The 19,716-nt window shown below is 36.5% G+C and overlaps 1 protein-coding gene across 2 annotated transcripts; it reads right to left on the bottom strand.

Annotated features, from left to right (window-relative positions):
* Positions 1-7,183: 7,183 nt before the first annotated feature.
* Positions 7,184-9,933, bottom strand: mRpS7 (mitochondrial ribosomal protein S7). Of its 2 annotated transcripts, XM_089463943.1 has the most exons (5): positions 9,778-9,933; positions 8,406-9,712; positions 8,302-8,336; positions 7,333-8,242; positions 7,184-7,256 (listed from the first exon to the last, which is right to left on the bottom strand). In XM_089463943.1, exons 1-2 carry the CDS (start codon positions 9,924-9,926, stop codon positions 9,109-9,111), a joined length of 753 nt encoding a protein of 250 aa, XP_089320069.1. In that variant the 5' UTR covers positions 9,927-9,933; the 3' UTR covers positions 7,184-7,256; positions 7,333-8,242; positions 8,302-8,336; positions 8,406-9,108. The 2 variants fall into 2 exon arrangements, with proteins under 2 accessions (XP_089320069.1, XP_089320068.1); XM_089463942.1 differs by having other exon boundaries at positions 8,302-9,712.
* Positions 9,934-19,716: the final 9,783 nt, after the last annotated feature.

The raw sequence follows: 19,716 nt of genomic DNA, 5'->3' as shown, positions 1-19,716 counted from the left end.
TTGTTTTTTTTTTTTTTTTTTTTTTAAATTATACAGTAAAAATATTGCGAAAAACATCAACGTATTTTTTTTTTAAATTCAATGACCAAAAATAAACCGGTTTTGCTGAACAAAATTTAATTTTTTGCCATTTCTCAATAAGAGCTTGTTTTAGGTCGGATTGTTTTTTTATTAACCGATTTGAGATGCGCCTATCCAATTCTTTCCACAAGCGTTCAATTCTATTTAGGTCTGGAGACAGTGGTGGGTGCGGTAACACATGGGTGGTAGCCATATTTTGACGATATGGGCAGAATGCTTGGGGTCATTGTCATGTTGAAATGTGAACGAGCTTGGTGGTTGTAGCTTTTCAGAATTTTTTCAAAGGTTATCACTCAAAATGTTTAAATACAAATGTTTGTCCATTATCCCGTCTACAAATACAAATTCGGGCACACCTGCAGCAGATATGCAATATTGTTTTTGTGAAAAGAAGTATTCGGCATTCTCTAAGCAGTTTAACGCCCATCCGATCGAAATATATTGAATTTTCGCTCATCACAGAACAAGACTTGACTTCAATAATCAGATGGCGTGCTAAAATATTCCTTAGCGTAGTCCAAACGCTTCTTTTTATAACCACCTTTGATGCACGGTTTTCGTCTTGCCACACGCACTTTGTATTTGGCTTTGTGCAGTACTCTTCGTATCGTAATCGGGTACATATCCTTCCCCATTTCTTTTGTAACTTCAGCAGAAATCTGTGTAGATGTTATTTTGGGATTCACTTGCACCTTTCGAATGATTTTCCTGCATTCATGGCTGTTCAACAACTTAAGGCGACCTGTATGTTTATGAACTTTGCAGATTTGCGGCTTCCTTGGAGCGCTGCACGTATGTAGCTTCGAATAGAAAATCGGGTTCTTTCCATCTAGTTTATGCATAAAATCTGCCTTGTTTGTGCAAATGCAGGATAAGTTTCCTTTGAGCTATCGATGTCTCTTTTAGCTTAGGTAAGAAAAGTACAAAAATATGCTGAATTCTTACAAAACTTACTATGTATATTAAAATTGAAATTTGCGAAGCTTTAAATAAAGAAACCAGTGTTGCCAAATCAGCTTTTTTTCCCGTCAAATCTTGCTTTTTTGAAAAGCCGATTGCGGGAAAAATTCCAAAACAGCGGGCCGCGGGAATTCTGGATTTTTTTAAAAATAATTTGCTTTATTTCCGCTTTTTTTATTTATTGAAGAAATTTTCGTATTTTGTATGGATAATTCGTATGAACCAAGTAGTGCAGTAATTCAATTTTCAATGAACGAACCAAGCGGTAATAATATGGAACTAACTAAACTAGGATATGATTTATATCACTGGTGCGCATAATGAAAATGTTTTCGCGATTAGCATGCATACACACTCTCGCTTGCTACATGTACTATGAGCATTTGTATGCCTGTGTGCGAAGCTCTTGCCGACTGTAGCAATTTTACAGTCCAGCATTTGCATTTGGTCGATCTTGTGAAGTCCTCACATACATATGTATGTATGTATGTACACTTGCTCGCAGAACTCTGCGTACACTTGCAAACAAACCCCTATTTCTATGTTTACATGTATATTGTATTTAATATAGAAGACTTAAGGCAATACTTCTTTTTGTATAACAATTTTCATTTATTTATTAACATAATTATGTTTTCATTTTATTATTAAAACTAAACCTAATATTGAAAAAAATTATAAACAAAACACATTACCAAAAAATGACACCTCAAAAGTCTGCGTACATTTTAAGTTTGCTGCGTACAGCGCTGGAATTCACGATCACCGTTAGTTTTTGCATGTTTCTTTAATTCCTCTTCGCTCATTTGCGTAATTTGCTATCACTTTGAAAAGAAATTTGGCACGCGTTTCATCATGGAGCAAAAAGGGAAAGAAATATCGGTAGAAGTTCGTAAGCTTATATTAAAATATAGGTTAGAAGGCAAATCCTACCGAGAAATTGGTCTATTGGTAGGCAGAACTCATTCTTCGTGCCAAAGAGTGTACGACAATTATGTCTCATCGGGCTCTATATTGTCAAAGCCTCGTTCAGGCCGCCCACCCTTGCTCACGGAACGAGAGAAAAAACGTATTGTTCAATTGGTACCTCAAAATCCAATGATATCTGCTCACCAAGGACGTCTGGAAGTTGCAGAACGTTTCTCCAAAACTGTTTCTGAGGAAACCGTTCGACGCACTTGGAAAAAAGCGGGCTATCATGGCCGCGTTGCACGTAGGAAGCCACATGTATCAGAGGTGAACAGGAAAAAGCGTATGGACTTCGCCAATGAGCACATTTCCAAGCCTTCTAGCTTCTGGAAAAGGGTAATTTTCTCAGATGAGAGCAAGTTTTGCCTATTTGGCATAAAAGGAAAGAAAATAGTATGGAGAAAAAGCGGAACAGCCATGGATAAGGAAAATTTATTGCCTACAGTAAAGCATGGTGGAGGTGGTGTAATGGTGTGGGGATGTATGGCGGCTAGTGGCGTGGGAAATCTCTCTTTTATAGAATCAACAATGGACCATAAGGATTATATAAGAGTTCTTAGTGAGAATCTGCATCAGAGTGCCCAGAAATTGCACCTGGAGGACGAATTTTGCTTCCAACAGGACAATGATCCGAAGCATACAGCCCACAATGTAAAGCTCTGGCTACTTTTCAATGTAAAAAGCCAACTCCGAACGCCTCCCCAGTCCCCAGACCTCAATCCTATTGAGCATCTATGGGACTTACTCGAGCGTAGGATTCGGCAGCACACCATAAGGTCTAAGAACATGCTGAAGGAGGTCATGATGGAAGAATGGGGCAAAATAACTGCAGAGGACACTAAAAAGCTGGTTGAGTCAATGCCTCGCCGTCTGGCTGAGGTGTTAAAACGAAAAGGGTATCCTACAAGATACTAACAACTAACAAATTCCAGCGCTGTATGCAGCAAACTTAAAATGTACGCAGACTTTTGAGGTGTCATTTTTTGGTAATGTGTTTTGTTTATAATTTTTTTCAATATTAGGTTTAGTTTTAATAATAAAATGAAAACATAATTATGTTAATAAATAAATGAAAATTGTTATACAAAAAGAAGTATTGCCTTAAGTCTTCTATATTAAATACAATATACATGTAAACATAGAAATAGGGGTTTGTTTGCAAGTGTACGCAGAGTTCTGCGAGCAAGTGTATATACATTTGATTGTATGGGATGTGCTGTTCACAATTATGGGATATCACTTGTAGAAGCATTTGTATGCCTATGTGCGTTTACATGTGTTGCTTTACAATTTGCACAGGCTGTTGTGCACAGAAAGAATACATTTTCGCGACGAGCATGCACACACACACTTACATCCTTGCTACGTGTATGTGCTTTTGTGTGCGTGCGTCGCGAAACTCAATTCTTTCTCAGTATTTTCGTCTATCATCAGCCCAAAATTTGCCGTTGGTCTGCCTTGTGAAGTGAGCACATGCATACATACATTTGTGTATGTGTATGCTTGTATGGGATGGCAAGCTAATTGTCTCTGGATTTAGTAGTTTGTAAATTTTGTATGATTTGAATCGTAGGGTGACTATCAAATGGGCCATTATGACTTAATTAGAAATTTTTGACAATAATGAGTAAAGCTTGAGTGTAATATGACATATGTATTTCATATATTGCAAAGCATTTAATAAAGTTCGTAGTGTTTTACGATAATTTTTTCGGTTGAAAATGTGTATAAAATAATTTTAATTATATATAATTATTTACGGATATAAACACATTTATAAACATGATTAGCAATAATAATATATAAATGTACTTATGTACATACATATGTATGTTCATACATAGTACATCTGTGTAAAGTGGTTATGACAGTCCGTAAGACCGACCAAATGCAAATGCTGGGCTTTAAAATGGCTACAAGCAGTAAGAGTAACGAACGCAGGTCACAAATGCTCATACATGTGGCAAGGGACTACAAATGTGTGTGTGCATGCCCGTCGCGAAATCATATTTATGCGTATCAACGCTTTCATACCCTTCCCACGAATAACCATCGAAACGCTTACATGTTGCTTGCATGAGCGTGACAAACGCTTTTATGATTTCGGTATACCCTTCACTCAAAAGGAAAGAGCTGGGATCGTCGCGAACAATTTTAAATTTCTGTGCGCTGCTGCTATTTGAGAGGCCATGGAGAGAGAGAGAGAGAGAGAGAGAGAGAGTAGGACAAATAGCGCATAGCCGTGCTTCATATAAGAATGGCACCATTTTGTTTGAGCGCTTGCAGCACACTGATTTTGTCGTGCAATATTTTCACTGCTTGAGCCTCAAGAGACTGAGCCGAGCAAATACGAAGTTGTGTAGTCTCCTCAGCGCATTTTTTCGTCGGTGAAAAAATTTGTTCTAGATGTCTAGCACTAACCAGAGAACACATAGACTAGACAACTAGTGGAAAGCTTTTTGCACGCTTTTTTTGAGGCTTTAGCACCCCAGACAGCTTTGGACTCGCTCGGCTCCTTACTTTTAGGTTCGAGCTACGAAAAAATACGAACGCACAATCATTTCGCTTCATGCGCTCGACCGAGATGGTCAACTTTTGAACAAAAGATCCCTCTATGCTCAATGTTTCCCTTGCTCTCTCTCTCTCTCTCGATGCTCTCTGCTCTCTCGAATGTGTATATGTATGTATACATGTGAGGCTCACATTGTGAGCACAAGCAGCAGCTCACGAAAATTGAAATTTCTTCGCAGCAAGAACCCATGTCTTCCCTTCTGTGAAGAGTATACCGAACTTTTTAAACCGTTTGCCATGCGTTTTCGTTATTATTTGTGGGAAGAGTATGAAAGCGTTGGTGCGCATAATGAAAATGTTTTCGCGACGAGCATGCACACATACACTGTCCCTTGCTACATGTACTATGAGCATTTGTATGCCTGTGTGCAAAGCCCTTGCTGGCTATAGCAATTTGAAATCCTAGCATTTGCATTTGGTCGATCTTGTGAAGTGCTCACACTTACAGAAATATGTTTGATTGTGTGTACGCAGGGGCCGCGATGCTCACAAATGATGGGGTAATCATTGTAGAAGCAGTTCAGTGCCTTTATATGTATGTGCGTGTGTGTATGTTTATGTATGATTTTGTTTCAATGGTCGTGGGTTTGCCTATCAGAATGATTTTTGCTAAAAATGTAGTACCTGATCAATCCCTGTGGCCAAATTGGAATGCGATTTTCGATCCCTTGTACCTGCACATATACAGGTGAAATTTACCTTTTTAATAAGAAGCATATGTATGTACATACATACATATACTGGCTAAATGGACCCATTTTAAAGGGTGCATCTGTTAGATGTCATAAAAATCATGCAATTAAAAAATACCTTTAAAAGTAATAGGAAGTGCACTTGTTACTTTAGTTAATCATCTACTTAAATGTAAGCGCGCCTCTTCAATTAAAACCTAAAATCGTTCACACAATTCAAAGTTGTCGTAGGCACACGTCAATGCTCATGTCGCATGCATACACATATAAACATACACTCACGCACATACATATAAAGGCACTGAACTGCTTCTACAATGATTACCCCATCATTTGTGAGCATCGCGGCCCCTGCGTACACACAATCAAACATATTTATGTAAGTGTGAGCACTTCACAAGATCGACCAAATGCAAATGCTAGGATTTCAAATTGCTATAGCCAGCAAGGGCTTTGCACACAGGCATACAAATGCTCATAGTACATGTAGCAAGGGACAGTGTATGTGTGCATGCTCGTCGCGAAAACATTTTCATTATGCGCACCAACGCTTTCATACTCTTCCCACAAATAATAACGAAAACGCATGGCAAACGGTTTAAAAAGTTCGGTATACTCTTCACAGAAGGGAAGACATGGGTTCTTGCTGCGAAGAAATTTCAATTTTCGTGAGCTGCTGCTTGTGCTCACAATGTGAGCCTCACATGTATACATACATATACACATTCGAGAGAGCAGAGACCATCGAGAGAGAGAGAGAGCTAGGGAAACATTGAGCATAGAGAGATCCTTTGTTCAAAAGTTGACCATCTCGGTCGAGCGCATGAAGCGAAATGATTGTGCGTTCGTATTTTTTCGTAGCTCGAACCTAAAAGTAAGGAGCCGAGCGAGTCCAAAGCTGTCTGGGGTGCTAAAGCCTCAAAAAAAGCGTGCAAAAAGCTTTCCACTAGTTGTCTAGTCTATGTGTTCTCTGGTTAGTGTGTCTAGTCTATGTGTTCTCTGGTTAGTGATAACTAGAGCTGGAGAACCATCGATAGAGACGGTACTCGATGGATTTCCCAACGATGGTTCAAACCATCGACATTATCGATGGTTCCATCGAAAATTCTTTATATATTAAAATCAAAAATGTTGCAAATTAAATACATATTTACATACTATGAATGCAAAGGTTCAACAAACAAGGTTTATTCAGTCCAGTTTTCTTAAAAATATATAACGGGTTTCTTTCAGTTGCTTAACAAAAATAATTATAATAAAAATAAAAAAATACAAAAAATATAAAAGATAATTTCAATTTCAAATCTTACTACTATAATAAAGCTTAAATTTCTAGATCAACTTCATTCTCCATTTCAGTTGCTTAATAAAAATAATATAAAAAAAAAGTATAAGAGATCATTTGACTTTCAAATCTTACTACTACAATAAAGCTCCATTTTCTAGATCAACTTCATTCTCCAACCATTGATTTTTGTTCAGAAAAATTATTTGGCTGCAAATCAAGTACCATCATGCGAGCAAGGGACTCGTCAATTCGCGCCTTCCTGGTCGACGTAGAACCATAGCACTGGCTACGAAGAAAAAATGATTTTAAGTCGGTTGTACTTTTGGTCTTTTCAGTATTTTGCTCAAATAGGTGGACTTGTCTTAAGTGCTCCATCAAATTAGATGTGTTCCCACTTGTGCGGTATTCTTTGCCGCAATGTCGAGATCTGGCAAAGACTTTATTATTTAAGCGGTCAAAATGGGACCAAACTTCCGAAACGCATTTTTTTCGTTTGCGGTCGATGGGAGCAGCGGCGTTAGGTGGACTTGAAGTTGTTGAAGGCGTAGGGGCGACAACATCTTTTTCTAAGAAATTACAGAATACATTAAAATAGACTACAAATGATTTTGTACAAACTTACTCGACGTAGCGACAAATTTGTCCATATTAAATGAGGAACTGCCAGTTGATAGGAAATAGATTGATTTGGTTCGCTACAATGTTGAATTGCAATAGTTACTTTGTAAATCTAAAAACAAATAAAATAAGAAGACAAGATTTCTGACTTACGCGTGCACACTCTCCACTCAAATTAAATTGTCGATATATTGACCATCGAGAAATTTCCATCGATGTATCAAACAAATAAAGTTCCATCGATTATATCGATAGTTCCATCGATGGTTCTCCAGCTCTAGTGATAACATATAGCACTAACCAGAGATAGTGCTGCAAAATAATCGATATTCCGTAATATCGATATTCGCGATATTTTCAGAGAAAAAGATCGATAAAAACGATATATCGAACACTTCTTTTAAATGTTAATTTTCTTGCTTAGAATCTATTATAATATTTATATTAATTATGACTTCTTAATGGATAAAATGGCAACCATTTCAAGATTAAAATAAAAGCAACAGCATCAAACAAAAACAAATTTATTCAACCGAACAAAGTCGTATAACAAATTATTTTTCATTAACTTAAACCTAAAACAGCAATTCATTAAAGCTTAAATTCACTATGCTCCTTAAAATTATATTATAATAATAACAAAAACAATTGCCTCCATGGCAGTTTGAAAAAAAAAGAAATTAAAACAAAACCCATTGGTTTTTATTTAAAAAAATTAGTTTGTTTACTGTTTCCGGTTTTAATGACGCCCTTCTGGAATTAGCAATCATTCCAGCTTTGCTAAACATCCTCTCGCTCTCAGAGAACGTTGCCTCATATTTTTTATTTACGAAGTGCAAAATGCTACCGGACTTGGGTGCCAATTCACTCTCTTGCAGCGATGGATGCATGCGTGTTAAGTGATTTTTAAGGCTTGTGGTATTTCCACTTGTTTTGCAGACCTTAAAGCAATTTCTGCACACCGCACAACCATCCTTTCCTTTTTCAAAATATTTCCACACTTCGGATTTTTTTGGGGCTCCCACGGTCTTATTTTCTTCATCGGAGTCAACCCTCGCCGCGCCTAAAACACACAAGCTATGATTCCAAGCTTTTCCAATAGTATATATCAATTGTACTTACGTTTTCTTCCCAATAACTGATCCATTTTTTTCTTTCTATTGCAATTAAATTAAATCAATCAATTTGTATACAATTTAGCAAAATTAAATAAATGCGCTTCTTACACAGTTAAAACCAACGCCAAGAATAACCATTTTTTCGATATATCGATACTAAGAAAGCCATATCGATCTTTTGCCAAAATTCGAAAATATCGATTATAACGATTCCGATCCGATATTTTTGCAGCACTAACCAGAGAGGTTATTGCATATAGTAAAATTGCCAAAATGATTTTGCCCAATCGGTCAAATTGTTAAAAAAAATAATACTAAATGTGCCAATAATTTTGTTCAGCAAAATTTTGGTCTTTTTTGGTTATTTAATTTTTTCTATTCGGTTCATTTTTTTTTTTTTTTTCATTAAAAAAACGTTTCAAAATATTTGAAAAATTGCTTTAAAGTTTAAAATCCTTGCTGTGCCAATAATTTAGTTCGTCACTGTATGTATGTATGTGTTCTCTGGTTAATGCTGTTAGATTCGGGCTACGAGGATATGGGAACGTAAAATCAATATTGAAATCCAGTTCCTTGAAGGCATCAGGGGATCTCGAATAGAGCTTTATTTCTTGTTAGGACAACAAATACAAAAAATAACAAATGTTATAAACCATCCACTTAAGTAGAGAATATGAATATATAGGTGCATTATTTCTGTATTATAAATCTCATTTCTAGTTTTTTAATAATTAACATTTTATTAATTAATCAATCAAAATGTAATATTAAAAATTATAGGATGGATGTCATTCGTAATTAAAATCGGAAATTAACTCCATCTATAATGAGCATAAGCTCGATTACTTTCGCATTGCCTATGTAAATCGTTCTTTTTTTTTATAACTCTTCCTTGACCACACGCAGCATCTAAAATTTCCCAAGCTAGTTTTTCCGGTAAATGAACTTTACGATCTTTTTCACGAGCTGCATCCAATAGCCATTTCATCGCAAGAAAATATGATTTCTTTTCTGTCACGGGTACAGGGACTTGGTATTTGACACCGCCTCTTTTAATTGCTGACAACTGGAGTAAGGGTCGTGCATTTTCAATGGCATTTTTTAAAAGTTGTTCCGAATCAATTATTATATTCTCTTTCTCCGTACCAGCAAGAATCAATCTTTCAATCTGGGTTCGCTTGATAGTTTCGAATGTTTCGGTTAATAACTCTCTTGCCAAACTTTTATTGCCTTTTTTAGTAATATACTTTATAAGCTTATTTTTGAGTTCACCATAAAATATGGAATCAGATAAATCATTCGTAGCTGCTTTTACTGGGATATGTGATGCGCTGCTTCTGTTTGTTTCTTTTTTCAAACTAGGCTCCGCAAAATGGGAAGGGTACATTGACATTAAGCGGCTACATTTTAAAAACCTTCAACCATAATGAAAATAAAATTTTAGTTCGCCATTTAAATAAACACTATCATTAATATTTACCTTAAAGCTGTTGCTGTTGCTGGCAAGTACCCCATGTTTATACTTATATAACTGATAGAGGTGTGTTTCTGGAACAATAAATCGATATCTTCAGGGAGGGATATTCCCGTAATTAATATCACTGACCAAAGAACACATAGATGAGACATGTAGAACCAACTTTTTCACCACTGCACTATGGTCCAGATTAAGTTTTTTTTGGCATAAAGTCGAAAAATTTATTTATAAGATCCAAACTTCGCAAATTTTATTTTTATGGCACTTATAATTTGTACACCAAATTTTGGATCAGTGCGACCACGCCCACTCTTGCCGTTCTTGCAAACTAGTTGATCTATTTAGTTACTTATTTATATTTAATTTTCTTCTTCATCTAATTCAATATTATAATGATTATTGTCCTCATTATCATCAGAATCATCCTCCAGTTCGTTGTCATTTGAAGCTGTACACGGAAGCTCTAAAAGATTTAGCACCTCTTATGAAAATGTTTTTTTTTTTTTTGTATTTTTTCTTTTTATTTCCTTTAAGCAAACACTTGATAATAGTGGATCCGATTAATCCAAAGCTCTGTAAAATATATCAACCACAGTATTGATCCGACTATTTTTTCGTGAATGTGACAATCTGTCTTTTTTGTAAATTTTATTGCGTGCCTCTGAAGCGTTTTCGCCTAATGATCCTAGGGGAACCAAACTCGAATTATTTATCTGGTATCGCTAAAGCTGGTAATAGATGCAAATAGGATAAGGTTGGGCGTCCCGTTTCTGTGGGGTCTTGCAGTTTTCATTAATAGTAATTGATATTTTCGACGCCAGCCATACGGTATGCTTATACAAGAACCGTTCAAGCATATACATAGTTACATTTGGGTAGATATCTATGAATTTAACTATTAACATTACTGATTTTTTTTTATCCATTTCTTTCTTCATCTCATATTCGATATTGTTAGACTCATTCACGAAAGTGAAATGAGTATATTGGTTTTGTGCAATGTCCGTCTTGCTGTCCGTCCGTCTGTCCGTCTGTCCGTATGAACGCAATCTATTTCGGCGCCATTGAAGCTAGAGTCTTGAAATTTGGAACACATACTCGTGTATATCTCCGATTTATAAAGTGTTAAAATTTTCCCAATCCACGCACTAGGGGCGTGGCAAATCGGAAAATGCATTTTCCGATATACCAGAAATCATGTTTGTTGAAGAGCTAGTAAGCTGAAATTTGGTATGTAGGTCCGCGCCGATCACCCAAGATCACAAGCTATGGCGGATATATCTCCGCCCATTAGGGGCGTGGCAAATCGGATAAAACTGTATCTCCTAAAGTTATAAACCTAGAATGCTGAAATTTTGCATGTAAGCTGATGTTTTAATTCTATGAAGATAGGTGAAAAAATTATATATCTACGCCCACTAGGGGCGTGGCAAATCGGACCTGAAGATATAGTGATTTTCCGAATTCTGCTATATTTTAGGCACTATTGATGCTAGAGACCTGAAATTTTGTATATATACGCGGGTTGACCACCCACGTCCAATGGTAGATATATGTCCGCCTATAGGGGGCGTGGCAAACCGCAAAAGTTTATATCTCCTACAGTTTAAGAGCTAGAAGCTTCAAATTTGGATAGTTAAGTTACTGGTGGCCTCCTCTATCGATGCTCCAAAAATAATTTTTAAGCCTCTTTAGGGGCGTGGCATATCGATAAATACCCTGTAATTTTCACATTTTTTGAGCGTAAGAATTCAAATTTTGCATTTAGGTAACCGGTTGCTCGTTCTAAAAACTGGCTAAAATTAAGGAGTCTACGGCTACTAGGGGCGTGGCAATCGGCATTTACAGTGCCCGAATTGCGACATTTATATGCGTCAGCCATCTATTTATGTATATGTACACATAAGTAGGCTTAATAGGCATTGATGGCACGGAAGGAAACATTTTTATAAAATTAATAAAATATAAAAAAGCTAAAATAAAAATTTGCAATTTACAAAAAAGTGTTTTCAGCGGGATTTGAACTCGCACCCAACCCAAATAGCATGTTTGTCAAAATAGCTAAAATAAAGATCGTCGGCGCTTCAGCCTATAGCACCACCGCGTCGTTTCGATCAAGAGTAGTTAAAACGAAATCACATTATTGTTATGACGCCGCATAGCAAAGAAAAGCCAGTGTAGCGGCTGGAAATTCAAAAACAATGCAAAGACAAATCAATCGCAACGGGATTCTTAGAATATGCTAGAGCACGCATTTATGTGTACATACATACACACATACAAATGAGCGCGTGTATAAGGCTGGAATGCTTGATGCTATGCGTGCAGGCTTACATATATACATATATACATATGTATGTATTTGCGTATATGTATTTGAGGGCTATTTAAGAAGAAACACATTTAAACTTGTAAAATTATTCGACTAAGAAAATGAAAAGTATTAAGTGTCATTCAGTCAAGCTCGCACCTTCCCAATAAAATATCTATTTTATAAAAAACGAAATATGTATGAAAAAATAAAAAAAAATAACACAGTAAACGTTCGAACCTCCCCTACTCTAACATTACTTGCGTCGCCCTTAGCACCCGCGCCACTGCTTTGCTCGAGCAATCAGTTGCTAAAATAGAATTGCTTAATAAGAGAGCGTCATCAGACAAAACTACAGCAACGGCTGGAAAGTCCAGAAATCAATCGAAATTCTAAGAATGTGAGAAAAGGCGCGCTTCTGTCTGTACGCATAGAATAGACGATGAGTGTGTGCACAAGCATGGATATAAATATATAATAAAAATCAAAATTGTATAAATTATATATGTATGTAATTTGAATGCAATAGCTATCGATGATTTTCCAATTTTAATGGCATCATGCCGTGTTTTTTGCTGCGCACTAGACTTGAAAATTGCACTATATACTCTGGTTGACAGCGTTTGGGCTGTGAATGAGTCTTCTGCTATCGGTATCGCCCGATTGCAACGTTCTTACGTGTTTTTATACCCTGAACCCATTGAAAATGGGAAATCAGGGTATAATGGTTTTGTTAAAATGTATGTAACAGGCAGAAGGAGGCGTGGCAGACCCCACAAAGTATATATATTCTTGATCAGGGCGACGAGCTGAGTCGATTTGGCCCTGTCCGGCTGTCTGTCTGTCCGTCTGTCCGTCTGTGCGTCCGTCCGTCTGTCCGTCTGTCCGTCCGTCCGTCTGTCCGTCTGTCCGTATGTTTGAACGCGTCGATTTCCGAAGATATAAGAGCTAGAGACTTGCATTTTTCTTTTTAAATGACCGTATATACAGCGCGGACGTCGAGTTTGCTTTTAAATTTCGATAAATCATCCCGTTATGTTTTTATCGAGTAAAAACATTCAAGTTCATATCAGATGCCACTATAGCTAATTGTGAATGATTTTTCTTTTTTTTAAATTTCGCAAATATTCAATATAATATGTAGATCATATGCTGAAAGTTTCATTAAATTCCGTTCAGTCAAAAATTAATAAAAAACAAGTAAGAAAGCTCTAGCCGAGACTACTCGACTACGAGATCCTCTGAACCCTTGGAGTAATAGCTATTTCAATAATTTTTCGCGTCTTTCAGTTTACACAAGAAACACGCACACACACACACACACACACACACACACGCACGTTCGCACACACAGGCATACATACACATACATACACACACATACACACACATACACACACACACACACACACACACACACACACACACACACACACACACACACACACACACACACACACACACACACACACACACACACACACACACACACAAACATTTACATACATATACACACACAAGCATAAACACGCATGGGCGGCAGTGAGCGCTTACTATTAGAACTTAATTGCTTAATAACTTTTTGTGGACATACGATCTTCATGAAACTTGCAGATTATGATTATAACATGGATATGCATGTGATTGCCAAAGCACAAGTCTCTAGTATTTGAAATACGCTTTTTACAAAAGTGAGAGTGAGGGGGTGAATTTAAGGGTGGGGGGTAAATTTTAACAAAACCCGAAATTGTATAAATTGCATATAAGCGTACATAAAGGTGTAGAAGATATAATTTTCTAGCTGGTTTTCGATAAGGTTTTTTATCGATAAAAAAAGATCGGGATGAGTTATCGATTTTTAATGATAAACTTGATATGCGCGCTGTAATTACGGACATTTAAAAAAAAAATTTGAAGTCTCTAGCTCTTATATCTTCTGAAATCGACGCGTTCATACATACGGACAGACGGACAGACGGACAGGGCCAAATCCACTCAGCTCGTCACCCTGATCAAGAATATATATACTTTGTGGGGTCTGCCACGCCTCCTTCTCCCTGTTACATACATTTCAACAAAACCATTATACCCTGATTTCCCATTGAAAATGGGTTCAGGGTATAATAATCAAATATTTGGCCAATTAATAAACGCACGTGCAGCAGCTACAACAGAAACACATCAGCTTTTTGTTTCGTTTAGTTTTGGTAGATGGCGCAGCAGCAGTGAATATATTTGAGTTTTGCCAGCGCCACTAGGAGGAATGAGGTGGCCTAGTGTGTTAACTGCCTGACGCTCGATCGAGAAGTCGCGGTTCGAATCCCGATCGATGCAACTGATGTTAATTTTTTTTAATTGTTTAAAAATATTTTTATATTTTCATAAATGAGTTTTCTATTTAATTTATATTTTTAAATACACCGAAATTGAAATTTTAACTATACCTTATGTGCGTTTTTAATAGTTTGGTTATTCTAGCAGATTCTTAGAATCACATCAGCAGTTAGTTTCGTTTAGTTTTGGTAGTTGGCGCTGCAGCAGTGAATCTATTTGAGTTTTGCCAGCGCCACTAGCAGGAGTGAGGTGGCCTAGTGTGTTAGCTGCATGACGCTTGATCGAGAAGTTTTTTTTAATTGTTTCAAAATATTTTTATATTTTATTAAATGAGTTTGGTATTTTATTTATATTTTTAAATACATCGAAATTGAAATTTCAGCCATACTAAATGGGCATTTTTATTTGTTCATTATTTGTTCAGGGTAGTATCTAGTCGAGCACTCTCGACTAGAGTTTTCTTACTTGTTATTTATATTGGTGTAAATCCAATCCGATACCGATTGAATTTGCCGGTTGTTGCTGCGCCATATATCAATAAGTTCGTTGTTACTAAACACGAACGTGCCTATGTATTAACAAAATGTGAGAAAAGGGGGACGAACGGGGATGAGTTTATGGTTTCCCATGGAAGACAAGACTCAAAAGTACAATCTGGACCAATTAGTTGCTTTCACCATGGAACAGCTTATTAGTTATATTCCACGAAACACGGAGAACGCATGTTAATTTTCTAAGAAAATACACATAAATTGAACATTATACGAAACTAAAATTCACAAACTATACATAAAATAAAACATTACATTAGATAGTGCATATCTGGAAGTTCACTTTCCATAATTAAGTTCAATTTTCTGGATTAAATTTACGCGTGTGGCAGAACACAAAGCTACAGATGAATTTTGCGCCAATTTTTATTCAATAATCAGCTGATCGATAGTTCACTTTTAAAAGCTCTCATAATGCTTTGGTTTCACTTCTAAAGATTTTTATTATCATTATACCCTGAACCCATTTTCAATGGGAAATCAGGGTATAATGGTTTTGTTGAAATGTATGTAACAGGCAGAAGGAGGCGTGGCAGACCCCACAAAGTATATATATTGTTGATCAGCGCGACGAGCTGAGTTGATTTGGCCCTGTCCGTCTGTCTGTCCGTCTGTCCGTCTGTCCGTCTGTCCGTCCGTCCGTCTGTCCGTCTGTCCGTATGTATGAACGCGTCGATTTCAGAAGATATAAGAGCTAGAGACTTCAATTTTTTTTTCAAATGTCCGTAATTACAGCGCGCAAATCAAGTCTATCATTAAAAATCGATAACTCATCCCGATCTTTTTTTATCGATAAAAAACCTTATCGAAAACCAGCTATAAAATTATATCTTCTACACCTTTATTGCTAGAGTCTCCAAATTTTTAATGTATGCTTGTATGCAATTTATACAATTTCGGTTTTTGTTAAAATTAACCCCCCACCCTTAAATTCACCCCCTCACCCTCACTTTTGTAAAAAGCGTATTTCAAATACTAGAGACTTGTGCTTTAGCAATTACATGCATATCCATGTTATAATCATAATCTTAAATTTTCAAGAACAAAAATTGAGCATAGAGACATCTTTTATTCAACATTTGACCATCTCGGTCGAGCGCATGAAGCGGAATGATTGTACCTTCGCATATTTTCGTAGCGCGAACCTAAAAAGTGAAGAGCCGAGTAAATACGAAATTGATAGGCCCTTGGAGTCCGATTTTTCGGTGTTGAAAAACTTTGTACTACATGTCTAGTCTATGTGTTCTCTGGTCAGTGACATAACAAAGCATAACACACATACATATGTAAATCTCATCCGCTCTGTTAATTGCATACTCCTCTTTATTTATATTCTTTTAAACTCTGTACAAAAATAGTCTTCATTCGCGCAACCCCTACAAATTTGTCACCCTCGCATCGAAATAACTTTGCCTAAACAGTGTCCACAGACTCGGCATTAAATTAATAAATAATAAGCTAAATTATATCGTTTTGGTTTTTATTTTTTGCCTTCGTAAATGATTGGAGCCAGAGTTGTCGAAAAAGCTCGGCAGCTTCAAACATTTTGGTGACCCCGACGTGATCCTAATACACTCTGTGGTGCTCGCTTAGCGCGTTAAAAGTTATTACACCATCTTGGCGTCGCTCATCAGTGAAATTTAAAAAACATTTGTGCAAGATAGTGCATTCAAATTATCAATTTCATTGTGACACAACCTTGTAAAACATTTAACATTTCGTTCGAACTGCATATATGTATGTGTATGCAATTGTCTTGAGTTTTTTGCATCCTCTTTATACCCTGAACCCATTTTCAATGGGAAATCAGGGTATAATGGTTTTGTTGAAATGTATGTAACAGGGAGAAGGAGGCGTGGCAGACCCCACAAAGTATATATATTCTTGATCAGGGTGACGAGCTGAGTTGATTTGGCCCTGTCCGTCTGTCTGTCCGTCTGTCCGTATGTATGAACGCGTCGATTTCAGAAGATATAAGAGCTAGAGACTTCAAATTTTTTTTTTTTAAATGTCCGTAATTACAGCGCGCATATCAAGTTTATCATTAAAAATCGATAACTCATCCCGATCTTTTTTTTATCGATAAAAACCCTTATCGAAAACCAGTTATAAAATTATATCTTCTACACCTTTATTGCTAGAGTCTCCAAATTTTTAATGTATGCTTACATGCAATTTATACAATTTCGATTTTTGTCAAAATTAACCCCCCACCTCTAAATTCACCCCCTCACCCTCACTTTTGTAAAAAGCGTATTTCAAATACTAGAGACTTGTGCTTTGGCAATTACATGTATATTCATGTTATAATCATCTGAAAGTTGCAATCTGAAAGTTTCATGAAGATCGTACGTCCATAAAAAAAGTTATTAAACAATTAAGTTCTCATAGTAAGCGCACACTGCAGCCCATGCGTGTTTATGCGTGGGTGCTTGTGTGTGTATGTGTTTGTGTATGTGTGTGTATGTGTTTGTGTATGTGTATGTATGTGTTTGTGTATGTGTAAGTGTATGTGTGTGTGTATGCGTTTGTGTATGTTTTTTTTTTGTTTTTTTTTTTTTTTTTATATTCATTTATTGGCAAAATTATATAACAAATTACAAGTTGCGTGGTGGCTAGGATAGCGCGAGTTATGCAATCAATGCAACCAAATACGCTCATGCAAATTGCACAACCAATTGCACTTGTGCATGGGAATGACAATAATGACCAACTCAGCATAATCATGCAGAAATATTTAAAAAGAGATCAGATTACAAAAGCATAAACAACGTAAGCGTCTTCGCCGCTTCCGTTGTAAATGCCCAGCTAGCAACAACAAATGTAAGCAACGTATATATAACAAGTAAGAAAACTCTAGTCGAGAGTGCTCGACTAGCTACTACCCTGAACCCAACAAATAAAAATGCCCATTTTGTAAGGCTGAAATTTCAATTTCGATGTATTTAAAAATACAAATAAAATACCAAACTCATTTAATAAAATATAAAAATATTTTGAAACAATTAAAAAAGTTAATATCAGTTGCACCGATCGGGATTCGAACCGCGACTTCTCGATCGAGCGTCATGCAGCTAACACACTAGGCCACCTCACTCCTGCTAGTGGCGCTGGCAAAACTCAAATAGATTCACTGCTGCAGCGCCATCTACCAAAACTGAACGAAACTAACTGCTGATGCGATTCTAAGAATCTGCTAGAATAACCAAACTATTAAAAACGCACATAAAGTATGGTTAAAATTTCAATTTCGGTGTATTTAAAAATATAAATTATATAGAAAACTCATTTATGAAAATATAAAAATATTTTGAAACAATTAAAAAAATTTAACATCAGTTGCATCGATCGGGACTCGAACCGCGACCTCTCGATCGAGGGTCAAGCAGCTAACACACTAGGCCACCCCACATCTGCTAGTGGCGCTGGCAAAACTCAAATAGATTCACTGTTGCTGCGCCATCTACCAAAACTAAACAAAACTAACAGCTGATGTGATTCAACGAATGTTTTTGTTGTAGCTGCTGCCCGTGCGTTTGTTAATTGGCCAAATATTTGATTATTTTTTATTAATTTTTGACTGAACGGAATTTAATGAAACTTTCAGCATATGATCTACATATTATATTGAATATTTGAGAAATTTAAAAAAAGAAAAATCATTCAAAATTAGCTATAGTGGCATCTGATTTGAACTTGAATGTTTTTACTCGATAAAAACATAACGGGATGATTTATCGAATTTTAAAAGCAAACTCGACGTCCGCGCTGTATATACGGTCATTTAAAAAAAAATTCAAGTCTCTAGCTCTTATATCTTCGGAAATCGACGCGTTCAAACATACGGACAGACGGACAGACGGACGGACGGACAGACGGACAGACGGACAGACGGACAGACGGACAGACAGACAGACGGACAGGGCCAAATCGACTCAGCTCGTCGCCCTGATCAAGAATATATATACTTTGTGGGGTCTGCCACGCCTCCTTCTGCCTGTTACATACATTTCAACAAAACCATTATACCCTGATTTCCCATTTTCAATGGGTTCAGGGTATAAAAATAAAGCAACATATATATATATATATATAAACAGGCATTTGCATATGCCAAGAAATACTTTACAGTTAGTCTTAAGATTCATTCCGAACAGAACAGAAGTTCTTTTTATCAATAAAGCGAGAATTACAATATCTAAAGATATTAAGCGTGTTTTTATTGAACTATCACTTAAAGTATATGAACATCTAAAGATAGTTTTGTTTTCAGTGATTAACAGTTTTATTGTACTTGTGTATCTCAAGATATATGAAGTATAGTGCAAAAACCATAACTGGCGCAGCCGAAACCGAACAAGTGCGTTTTGTTTAACCGAAGTTAATCCCCATAAACAAAAAGTGCGTTCTATTCAACAAAAGTTAATCCGCATAAACAAAAATAAAACTATAAAAACTGCAACGTATGCATAAAAGAAAACTGTTGGCGTATAAAATCTCTTAGCAAGTGTAAGCACAATTGTGTTTAGTTGATGTTGCCGACAAATTTGTGCAGAAATAAATAAAACCGCAACAGCAAACTAATTCGTGAGTTAGCAGTTAACTCAAAAAAGTGACAATTTTATGTACCCAAGGTACTCAACGAACAAAAGCACTATCCATAAATTTGACAAAAACCGCAGAATCGAAAATACAATTATGGAAGAGGAGCTTCAAAATCTAAGAGGAGTCATACTCCAGCAAGAA

The sequence above is a fragment of the Drosophila arizonae genome, chromosome 3 (assembly GCF_054131065.1).
Source record: "Drosophila arizonae isolate 15081-1271.41 chromosome 3, UAZ_ARI_1.0, whole genome shotgun sequence".
Taxonomy (NCBI): domain Eukaryota; kingdom Metazoa; phylum Arthropoda; class Insecta; order Diptera; family Drosophilidae; genus Drosophila; species Drosophila arizonae.
Note: the sequence above shows the minus strand (reverse complement) of the source record. Positions and strands in the feature narration are given on the sequence as shown.